Below are 12,781 nucleotides of genomic sequence, written 5' to 3' on the forward strand. Positions count from 1 at the left end.
GTCGGGTAGCCTAGTGGTTAAAGCGTTTGCTCGTCACGCCAATGACCCGGGTTCGATTTCCGACATGGGTACAATGTGTGAAGCCCATTTCTGGTGTCCCCCGCCGTGATATTGCTGAAATATTGCTAAAAGCGGCGTAAAACCATACTCATTCACTCACTCAGTGGGTGCAGACTTGTGGATCTAATTGTCAATGTTTCTGAACCCAAATTCACAAAGGCAGAGGCAGATCCAGGATTTTGAAAATGGCTGTGTGTTTGTTCAAGTGACTTGGCCAAGGATGCATTTAACATGTAAAGTGTCTGAAAAGTGTGTGTTGGGGTGTGTCTGCTAATGGAAGGTGTATCAACACCTGTGTTCCCGCACTACACCTTGGTGATGTGATATTCCTGGCTTTGATTCTCCACAAGTTATAAACCTACTGGCTGTTTGTGTAACTCAATATGGAGTTTTTTAAATTGTGGTAAGACCTTATAGGAGGTATTACAACGATTGTAACACCTCGCAGGAGGTATTACAACAATTTTATAAACCTATTCATTGGGATCGCTATTAAGTAAGAGACTTCTTTCTATAGGCATTAAAACCTATTGTGAGGTTTTACTTTCCAGTCTGGTTAAATCTCATAAACAGGGACGTTGTAATGTCCCTGGGATTTTATAGGATATTCAAGTCATATTTGCTATAATATCCCAGGGATTTTATATAATGTCCTGGGTATTTTATTAATATAACTTCCGTTCAGATTGTAACATGTAATGAAATGTAAAATGAAATGACAAATGTTTTCTTTATATTCCCGAGGATCGAACTCGCAACCTTCATATCTGTAGCCCAGTGAGTGTACCACGAGGCTACAGAGGTGTTGATAAGCCTCACTGGTTTTTAGAATGTCCTTTTCAAGATCCGTACGCCAGCAACAGATATTTTACGTGCGTTTCCTAAGGTTCATGGAAAGTATGTTCGAAACATAAAAATGTTGATAAATGTTGTTTTAAGTTTCTTTTTTCGGTTTATAAGTATGGAAAAACACTTTCCCTCGGTTTTGGTAGACAGAGCATGCCCTGGGGGTCAGGAAAAAACGTAAGCGTGTTTTCTCCAATGCATACAGTATACCTGGTAATCTGGCTACAGTATTCCTGAAGCTGTGACCAAACCACTCTCCCTTCTCTACATATGCGAGGGTATGGTCTTTAACCACCAGGCTGCCCGAACAAGAGGCAAGGTTCAAAGACAACAAATGCTGGTTTGTCTAACAGAAGTTTATATAAGAAAAAAGAACAGAGAACATATAATACAACAGAGAACATGACAACAGCTACAGCCAAATCCCTGAATGGCTAACTCACAACATCGTCAACCTAACTTCAACAATAATCATGTCTCACTGGGCAACTCACTTCACTACCCTACAAGCAATATTGCACATGGCAAGCTACAGGTAAAGACGAAGTATACACTCAGGATGTTATACAAATGTACAATAAGAGAAATATGGTGACCAGAGTTCATGAAATGTTATGGCAAGAAGACGTGACAAGGACTTCAGCAAACTATTACATGAACTGTTATTATTTCTTAACCGCTTAGCTCCTATGATAATGAAAGTTGTGCAGTACTTAATATATAATAGTACATTATATTTAGTCTTACATTATGTCACGAGGAGATCTTAGTTAACTCATAAAACTTAAAGCATCACTCACATGAAAACAGCAGTACATCATCACTAAAAATAGGATTTAAATAAAAAAAATCAAATATGGCATAAGTCTTATTGTTCTCAGAATGTTTTTGATCCAGTCCTTTTTTGATTGTTCTTGATCCAATCCCTGTTTATTAAAAACTGTTACTTTATTTCTCACTTTATAATCAATAATGGAATACTATTCTAAAATAATAAGTATTTTATAAATCTTGTTGGTTCTATTATAAAGCATAATTAAACAAAGGCACATGAATTCTTCAAGGAGAAAAAGTGAGTATGGAGTTGTGTGCTTCTAAAATTCACAAAATGATACCTGACAACTTTATCAGTTACTTCTGTGTTTGAGTATTTAAATAATGAAGAAGATTGCTGGTCGGAAAATCCCATCAAATGCCAGATCGTCTTCTAAACACAACCTACACTGTCAACCGTTTTGTGCGCCCCCCACAGTAGAGGAATGGCTAACCACAACTCAATCCCAAACAAGACATAAAAAATATACTATGTAATACATGGCAAACATAAATATGCATGTAATCAAAATAGAATTATGTCATTAGTAAAAAAGCTGTACTTAGATATATATTTCCTTTAATAGGAATGTAGAATGATTGCAAAATAAACAAAAGGACTACATTGTGTCCAATGCTATATACCGGTTGTCTCACTAACAACAGCGTATGTACTTCAGTTCAAACAATCGACCAGAAATGTTTACGCAAGTACATAAACGAATATAATAAAATGATTGTGCTCACAAATTGATTTCCAAAATGCAACTCATCAAAAGTAAATAATAATAAAAACAAAAATATTTTTCTAGTTGAATAAGTCCTTTCTTGTTTGTCTATTACAACGTAAGACTCATGAATGCACATATGGACTGCTTTTACCCTCATAATGAGTGAGTGAGTATGGTTTTACGCCGCCTTTAGCAACATTCCAGCAATATTACGGAGGGGACACCAGAAATGGGCTTCACACATTGTACCCATGTCGGGAATCGAACCCAGGTCTTTGGCGTGATGAGTGAACGCTTTAACCACTAGGCTACCAGACAGCCCCCCCCTCTTTTTTTTTACCCTCATAAACTTATTGTTGACTTCAGGAGTATTGGTGTTGGTTACTGGCAGAGTTTGGTCAATGTGAACAAAATATTCCAGTGATGAAAACAATTGACTTGACTTTCCCAAAATACTTCTTTAAAGAAATAACAAATGTTTTGTTTTCTATTATTTCTATCTTACCACTTGCTCCATCGGATTTTAAACAAAATCAATTAATTAAAGTCTAGTTGTAGAGGAGGTCAGTCAGCTGACCTAGTTGTACAATGTCAGCTGTAGTACGACCATAAATCTGTATTAGAGCAGTTAGATAATCCTAGCACTAATTAGGCCTGTAGCATCTACTGACCCATCTGACCTTGTGATACAAAACATAAGCTCCCTAATTCAATATATCCTTACACTGAAATGAACAAGCACATCCTTGACAACAAATTAACAAAGTTTATTGACTTTGAGTCAGGTGAGCTAAAAATTCAAATGGCGAGCACACCAAACTATACTGTAAATATGGCAATCAAAATGGAAGCAGTTAAAAAAACAAGACAGATCTACTTGCTGTTCTTCCAGTCAAGGAAAAAACCCAACAACTTCCACAAACAAAATATCAATGGTAAAACAAAGTAAAAAGCTTGTAGAAATATTTTATCTAAAAGTTTAAATATTATGCACAAAATCATTATCAAACAATAAAACTTGGCAAATGCTGAACAGGATTCATTAATATTATCTCAGAGAATAGTAACTATAGATAACATAATGACATTTTCTCATTAAATATCTAGTAAACACAAGATAACGTACAAATGTCCAAAAGTTTTGAACTTCTAAGGTTTTTTTCGTTGTCATGGTTTGAGAGATCTAAGCACATGTCATACATGTGACAGTTTCTCGGTGATGGAGATGGAACTATATGTCTCCTTTGACCCTTGACAACTTAATTGTGTCAGTAATTCAAGAGGAAACACAAAACTGTTAATTACACAGAATGTAGAGTGTTTGTTATAAGTTCCAGTTCTTTAAACTTTATCACTGTTATGTTTACATCCAGTTTTGTATCATGTAATATAACATCTCGAATGAAATGCTGTCGAAGAATAAACACAAATAAACGAGAGAAATGACCCAGAGGAACACAATGTCATTTTGAGTATTTACTTCTCGCACGAATGAATTTACTGTAAGCTGCGTACTGCACACAGAAACTTCAAGCATCCACGGAAATTTGACAAGCAAATTTGTTATATCAAAGAGAATGCCAAATACATATTTCAAAGCTTGAGAAAGATGGCCAAAATGTGTAAAGGTGTGTGGACGGACAGATGGACCGATGGATGGACAAGAGACACTGGACATGTGATCAGGTTGCATACTACAGCAGAGTGAGGGTCTACACTGGGGGTATTCATGCTGATATCTCCACTCCACTGTCACAGCTGAGTGAGGGTCTACACTGGAGGTACTCATGCTGATATCATCACTCCACTGTCACAGCTGAGTGAGGGTCTACACTAGGGGTACTCCTGCAGATATCTCCACTCCACTGTCACAGCAGAGTGAGGGTCTACACTGGGGGTATTCATGCTGATATCATCACTCCACAGTCACAGCTGAGTGAGGGTCTACACTGGGGGTATTCATGCTGATATCATCACTCCACAGTCACAGCTGAGTGAGGGTCTACACTGGAGGTACTCATGCTGATATCATCACTCCACTGTCACAGCAGAGTGAGGGTCTACACTGGGGGTACTCCTGCAGATATCACCACTCCACAGTCACAGCTGAGTGAGGGTCTACACTGGGGGTACTCCTGCAGATATCACCACTCCACTGTCACAGCTGAGTGAGGGTCTACACTGGGGGTACTCCTGCAGATATCTCCACTCCACTGTCACAGCTGAGTGAGGGTCTACACTGGGGGTACTCCTGCAGATATCTCCACTCCACTGTCACAGCTGAGTGAGGGTCTACACTGGGGGTACTCCTGCAGATATCACCACTCCACAGTCACAGCTGAGTGAGGGTCTACACTGGGGGTACTCCTGCAGATATCTCCACTCCACTGTCACAGCTGAGTGAGGGGCTACACTGGGGGTACTCCTGCAGATATCTCCACTCCACAGTCACAGCTGAGTGAGGGTCTACACTGGGGGTACTCCTGCAGATATCTCCACTCCACAGTCACAGCTGAGTGAGGGTCTACACTGGGGGTACTCCTGCAGATATCTCCACTCCACTGTCACAGCTGAGTGAGGGTCTACACTTGGGGTACTCCTGCAGATGTCACCACTCCACAGTCACAGCAGAGTGAGGGTCTACACTGGGGGTACTCCTGCAGATATCACCACTCCACTGTCACAGCTGAGTGAGGGTCTACACTTGGGGTACTCCTGCAGATATCACCACTCCACAGTCACAGCAGAGTGAGGGTCTACACTGGGGGTACTCCTGCAGATATCACCACTCCACTGTCACAGCTGAGTGAGGGTCTACACTGGGGGTACTCCTGCAGATATCTCCTCTCCACAGTCACAGCAGAGTGAGGGTCTACACTGGGGGTACTCCTGCAGATATCTCCACTCCACTGTCACAGCTGAGTGAGGGTCTACACTGGGGGTACTCCTGCTGATATCACCACTCCACCGTCACAGCTGAGTGAGGGTCTACACTTGGGGTACTCCTGCAGATATCTCCACTCCACAGTCACAGCTGAGTGAGGGTCTACACTGGGGGTACTCCTGCAGATGTCACCACTCCACAGTCACAGCAGAGTGAGGGTCTACACTGGGGGTACTCCTGCAGATATCTCCACTCCACTGTCACAGCTGAGTGAGGGTCTACACTTGGGGTACTCCTGCAGATATCTCCACTCCACAGTCACAGCTGAGTGAGGGTCTACACTGGGGGTACTCCTGCAGATATCACCACTCCACTGTTACAGCTGAGTGAGGGTCTACACTGGGGGTACTCCTGCAGATATCTCCACTCCACAGTCACAGCAGAGTGAGGGTCTACACTGGGGGTACTCCTGCAGATATCTCCACTCCACAGTCACAGCAGAGTGAGGGTCTACACCCGCAGATATCTCCACTCCACAGTCACAGCTGAGTGAGGGCCTACACTGGGGGTACTCCTGCAGATATCTCCACTCCACTGTCACAGCTGAGTGAGGGTCTACACTGGGGGTACACCTGCAGATATCTCCACTCCACTGTCACGGTGCAATCCAATATCATCCAACTCAACTCAGAACTGATTTTTCTCAAACTAATTCAAACCGATTAGCAACCATGATGGTACAGTCCAGGCAAACAAAGATACCCCTTTTATTACAAATCTTTAAATCTTGACATGGTAATTATACAAACATTGGACTTTTTACCAGACAGGACCAAAAATTATTGATCTTAATGAAAATAAATTCAGGAGGCATGTGTTAACCGACCCACATGGTGAGATAAAGCTTTGATAAATTATATGATCTGAATGACGCTCATTCTAGCTTCAAAAAATGAAATAATCTGAATGATACTTGTACAGTTACAGTCTCTGAAAAAGATGGACGCCCATTGAGAGTAAATTGATACATCAAACATGTCTTGTGGAACCCTCCTTGAAGTATTCATAAGGAAGTTAGTCTATACCTCGTAGAAAGAGTAAAAAAACCATTTAAATATCTTAATGCATTGATAACAGTATGAAATATGTTGTGATGAAATACATGGTATAAGAAAATTGACATATTGTGTCCATGCACATTGCATTCACTATTAATGTGCTCCTGCATTAACTCAACATAGCCTGAATGTACAGTGTACGTAACTAGGACAGTATACCTTTAATACCGATATTGAGTATTGCATAATATATGAAAGAAATATCACAACATACAGGGGACGAGTCTCTATGTACAAGGCGACTTTATATGTTACGACTAATTTCCAATTTGTTTTGCAAAAATATTACTCATTATTTTCATAAAATAATTTATTGAACAAACTTTTCATCAATATTTCTGGTATATTTCTGGGTACTAAATAACCGAGTGACTGGATACCTTAAAGCGATATGTTCTCCATATCTGGATCAGCATGACAACAGTGCAAGGTCGATAATAATAAGCACCAACCTAAATCTCTGGCTTGACAGTTTAGGACTGGGAATTAGGGAAGGCCTTGAATGCCTTTCTCCTCTCACCTGGTAAAAGTTGATGTGAGATGAAATTTGATATACCCAGACAGTCAAAAAGTGAAACTGTACAAGTGTATTCAAATGAGGTTTACATTTCTGGATAGTCTATATCAATTGTTCAATAGGCATTACTTAGAAGATGACGGATGACAAAGTAGACACAATTTATGGACAACTTCTTTAACAACTGTAAAGTTGACGTTTCGGTATAGATCCTTATACCGTTGTCAACGTCGCTGTTACAGGAATTAAAGAAGTTGTTATCCATAAATTGTGTCTACTTTGAAGTCTATATCAGTTACGGTTTTGTTTCACTTCTAATCTAACGTAGTAGTTACTGTTTTAATAGATTCCACCAAACAATCTCAGCGCTAAGACAACCATAACTCCTTGCCTTAGCAATGACTTATGACATAGCGTTAAGATCGCTGTGTGGAATGGTGCTCCCTGATAGTGGCTATCCACGCTATTACTTTATGACACTCCTGATACACGATTTGTACCACATGTACCCTGATACGTCAACACTGCACAGCTACGTGATACACCTCAGTGAGGGCTGAAGCTTGTAGTGTTACTTGGACATGACAGTATGAGATTATGGCCTATTTGTGAAGGTACATGGGCACGTCTGTGTGGATGCGGTGCTGACTAGAGCTGTAAGGGGGGGCGGGGGCGGGCTACCCGGAGCGGAAGTTGTCCACCCGGTACCACACCCTCAGGTCACCGACGCGGCGGATGAAGAAGTAGGCCAGCAGCATCCCGAATATCTGTGAACAGGAAACACACACACTTGAGTGAAAGGGCTTGGTGGAAGGATGGATACATGGAGGGTTGTTTTGATGGAACAATAGACAGATGGTGGGTTTGATGGATACTGCTAGTTTAATGGATGGATGGTTGTTTTGATGGAACAATAGACAGATGGTGAGTTTGATGGATTTACTTTATGGATAGATGGATAGTTTAATGGATAGATGGTTGGTCTGATGGATACCGCGAGTGTAATGGATGGATGGTTGTTTTGATGGAACAATAGACAGATGGTTGGTTTGATGGATACTGCTAGTTTAATGGATAGATGGTTGGTCTGATGGATACCGCGAGTGTAATGGATGGATGGTTGGTTTGATGGAACAATAGACAGATGGTTGGTTTGATCGATACTGCTAGTGTAATGGATGGATGGTTGTTTTGATGGATACTGCTAGTGTAATGGATGGATGGTTGTTTTGATCGATACTGCTAGTGTAATGGATAGATGGTTGGTCTGATGGATACCGCAAGTGTAATGGATGGATGGTTGGTTTGATGGAACAATAGACAGATGGTGGGTTTGATGGATACTGCTAGTTTAATGGATGGATGGATGGATGGTTGTTTTGATGGAACAATAGACAGATGGTTGGTTTGATGGATACTGCTAGTTTAATGGATAGATGGTTGGTTTGATGGAACAATAGACAGATGGTTGGTTTGATGGATACTGCTAGTTTAATGGATAGATGGTTGGTTTGATGGAACAATAGACAGATGGTTGGTTTGATGGATACTGCTAGTTTAATGGATAGATGGTTGGTCTGATGGATACCTTGAGAATAATGGATGGATGGTTGTTTTGATGGAACAATAGACAGATGGTTGGTTTGATGGATACTGCTAGTGAAATGGATGGATGGATGGATGGATGGATGGTTGTTTTGATGGAACAATAGACAGATGGTGGGTTTGATGGATACTGCTAGTTTAATGGATGGATGGATGGATGGATGGTTGTTTTGATGGAACAATAGACAGATGGTGGGTTTGATGGATACTGCTAGTTTAATGGATGGATGGTTGTTTTGATGGAACAAAAGACAGATGGTTGGTTTGATGGAACAATAGACAGATGGTTGGTTTGATGGATACTGCTAGTTTAATGGATGGATGGTTGTTTTGATGGAACAATAGACAGATGGTTGGTTTAATGGAACAATAGACAGATGGTTGGTTTGATGGATACTGCTAGTTTAATGGATAGATGGTTGGTTTGATGGAACAATAGACAGATGGTTGGTTTGATGGATACTGCTAGTTTAATGGATAGATGGTTGGTTTGATGGAACAATAGACAGATGGTTGGTTTGATGGATACTGCTAGTTTAATGGATAGATGGTTGGTTTGATGGAACAATAGACAGATGGTTGGTTTGATGGATACTGCTAGTTTAATGGATAGATGGTTGGTCTGATGGATACCTTGAGAATAATGGATGGATGGTTGTTTTGATGGAACAATAGACAGATGGTTGGTTTGATGGATACTGCTAGTGAAATGGATGGATGGATGGATGGATGGATGGTTGTTTTGATGGAACAATAGACAGATGGTGGGTTTGATGGATACTGCTAGTTTAATGGATGGATGGATGGATGGATGGTTGTTTTGATGGAACAATAGACAGATGGTGGGTTTGATGGATACTGCTAGTTTAATGGATGGATGGTTGTTTTGATGGAACAAAAGACAGATGGTTGGTTTGATGGAACAATAGACAGATGGTTGGTTTGATGGATACTGCTAGTTTAATGGATGGATGGTTGTTTTGATGGAACAATAGACAGATGGTTGGTTTAATGGAACAATAGACAGATGGTTGGTTTGATGGATACTGCTAGTTTAATTGATGGATGGTTGTTTTGATGGAACAATAGACAGATGGTGGGTTTGATGGATACTGCTAGTTTAATGGATGAATGGATGGATGGAACAACAGATGGATGGTTGTTTTGAAGGAACAATAGATGGATGGTTGTTTTGATGGCTACTGCTAGTGTAACGATGGATGGGTTGTTTTGATGGAACAATAGACAGATGGTTGGTTTGATGGAACAATAGACAGATGGTTGGTTTGATGGATACTGCTAGTTTAATGGATGGATGGTTGTCTTAATGGAACAATAGACAGATGGTGGGTTTGATGGAACAATAGACAGATGGTGGGTTTGATGGACACTGCTAGTTTAATGGATGGATGGTTGTTTTGATGGAACAATAGACAGATGGTGGGTTTGATGGAACAATAGACAGATGGTGGGTTTGATGGATACTGCTAGTTTAATGGATGGATGGTTGTTTTGATGGATACTGCTAGTGTAACGATGGATGGTTGTTTTGATGGAACAATAGACAGATGGTTGGTTTGATGGAACAATAGACAGATGGTGGGTTTGATGGATACTGCTAGTTTAATGGATGGATGGTTGTTTTGATGGATACTGCTAGTGTAACGATGGATGGTTGGTTTGACAGAACAATAGATGGATGGTGGGTTTGATGGATACTGCTAGTTTAATGGATGGATGGTTGTTTTGATGGATACTGCTAGTATAACGATGGATGGTTGGTTTGACGGAACAATAGATGGATGGTGGGTTTGATGGATACCGCGAGTGTAATGGATGGATGGTTGTTTTGATGGAACAATAGACAGATGGTTGTTTTGATGGAACAATAGACAGATGGTTGTTTTGATGGAACAATAGACAGATGGTTGGTTTGATGGAACAATAGACAGATGGTTGTTTTGATGGAACAATAGACAGATGGTTGTTTTGATGGAACAATAGACAGATGGTTGTTTTGATGGAACAATAGACAGATGGTTGGTTTGATGGAACAATAGACAGATGGTTGGTTTGATGGAACAATAGACAGATGGTTGTTTTGATGGAACAATAGACAGATGGTTGGTTTCATGGAACAATAGACAGATGGTTGATTTGATGGATACTGCTAGTTTAATGGATGGATGGTTGTTTTGATGGCCTTATTGACTGTTATTTTAAGCATTACAGATACAGTCTTTCTATTTCTACTTAAGACTGGATTCTGAGTTTCATCCTCATTCGAAGGCCTAGCATTGATGTATGAGCTCCCCCTGTGATGACACCCACCTGTGGGATGGCACACCCCAGAGCTGTGGCACCCACGTAGTCCAGATGACTGGCCAGCCAGTTGAGGAAGGCGTCGGTGCAGCCCTCCGTGTAGATGACGTCACTCAGCTGGAACACAAGGCTCTCAAGTCTTCAATGGGCAAACATCTTGTGCTGTTGCTACATTATAACCTGCACTCATTAGTTCACTCATTTAACCAGGTAGTAGTTACACACTAAAGAGGTGGTCCCTACTCTGTGATGACCTGCCATACACTATCAGAGGCCTATTCTGATCTCATTTCTCTATGCACCACTCATTGTGGATTGTAAACAAGTGTTTATGATTTAACAGTTTCACATGGCTGTCAGATATCAGATACAGTAATAGTACATGATACAAATATTTACAACAAAACACAACGTCCTTGGTTTCATGAAGTAACATGGTCGAGATGGACTGGTATACTTACTGTAGCATTCCCCATCACCCCGTAGCCACACGTCTTGGGCAGGGCAACATTCTGAAGCAGATGCACAGATATAGGTCATCATAGCGGCATAAGAAATGAAATGGGCTCTAACGTCACGTTCAAGATTATTGCGATTACATAGCGATGAGCTTCACATGTATGTATAGGCGAGTGAGTGAATATTTAAAGTCACATGAGCAATATTTCAGCCATATCATGATGTATGTATGTATAAGGCTGCTTGTACTAGTCCAGTTTAACATGAATACCCCACTCAGACACAGTATACTGACTCCGAGCCGACCAGTCCTTGTTTTAGCCCCTTAATGCTGAGCGCCAGGCTGGGTAACAAGTACCATTTTTGAATGTCTTTTGCTGTGAACCACTGACCGACCTTCCATTCAGACACTCTATCTACTGGACCACAGAGACAGTCTAGTGGCATCGGACAGGAAACACAGATGAGGGTGAGCAAGATTTACTGAATTCTTTGTACGCAGAAAAAAGAAAGTTTTACTTTCTTAGAAGGTATTTTTCACCTTAAGAAAAAAATCTGTGATTATATTTTTTCTTTCATGGATTTGACTGACAGGCAAAAAGCCACCATCAGTAAAATAAAATATAAACAGCTTCAATTTATTTCTATTCATCTGACAACTCCATCTTTGAAAAAGACAACAAAAATCCAAAATCAAATTTTTAGAAAAATATCTTTAACCATGAAGTTATTAAAGTCTGGTTTTGTTACTGAAGTTGCTGTGAAACCCCAATAACTTGATGTTGTCAAGGTAATGAAGAATATATTGAAATACTGTAGTTGGACACAAGACCATCGTGGTAAGAATTGTCAGGATGATAAAGTGAATCAACTTGGAGGACAACCAATCTACAGTAGTTGTTATAGGAGTCACTGCACCAGCCTTTATGGCCATCAGACAGCACTCTACTGCTACACTGAACTAGCCATATCACTTACCTCCCTTACTTTACAGCAGGTATAGGGGACGCCACATGCCATGGGTTTAGGAGACACACAAGAAAAGTCTTTGTTGTAATTTATGTAGTCCTCAAACGTCTTGAAGCCGCAACATTTGAACTGCAGAGAATACCACACATATATAGAAGACAGCTCCTATTTAACTTGCAGAGAAATAATAATTGCAGAAAGAAGCACATCTCCTGACAAGTTGAATATAGTGAGTGAGTGAGTGAGTTGGGGTTAACGCCACTTTTAACAGTATTCCAGTTATATCACCGGGTGTCAGCTTAATGTGGGAGGAAAGCCCGAAGTGATGCAGGTCTAAGATGTTTACCACTTCGGTGAAACCCACGAGCACGGGTATGGTGCTGACAAACCTAGAAACATAATCGCCGCGAACCGGGATTCAAACCCACAATCATAGGTTTCTGGCGTCCCAAGGGAC

General features: G+C 40.7%; 1 protein-coding gene across 3 annotated transcripts in view; it reads right to left on the minus strand.

The window, feature by feature from the left end:
* Positions 1 to 1,247: 1,247 nt before the first annotated feature.
* LOC124149336 (tetraspanin-15-like) overlaps positions 1,248 to 12,781 on the minus strand; it is a 94,635-nt gene continuing 83,101 nt past the window's right edge. Inside the window, exons 5-9 of one of the 3 annotated variants that reach the window (XR_007219965.1) lie at positions 12,334 to 12,453; positions 11,358 to 11,408; positions 10,906 to 11,013; positions 5,967 to 7,736; positions 1,248 to 5,049 (exon numbers count right to left, since the gene is read on the minus strand). Coding sequence is in view for 1 of the 3 variants with exons in the window: in XM_046520851.2 (XP_046376807.1) it covers positions 7,647 to 7,736; positions 10,906 to 11,013; positions 11,358 to 11,408; positions 12,334 to 12,453 (369 nt within the window). In the remaining 2 variants the exon portion in view is untranslated. Of the gene's footprint in view, positions 7,737 to 10,905; positions 11,014 to 11,357; positions 11,409 to 12,333; positions 12,454 to 12,781 lie in introns of all 3 variants that reach the window. The other 2 variants (XR_007219964.1, XM_046520851.2) reach the window with 2 other exon arrangements.

The sequence above is a fragment of the Haliotis rufescens genome, unplaced genomic scaffold (assembly GCF_023055435.1).
Source record: "Haliotis rufescens isolate VD_foot unplaced genomic scaffold, xgHalRufe1.0.p SCAF_11, whole genome shotgun sequence".
NCBI classification, from domain to species: domain Eukaryota; kingdom Metazoa; phylum Mollusca; class Gastropoda; order Lepetellida; family Haliotidae; genus Haliotis; species Haliotis rufescens.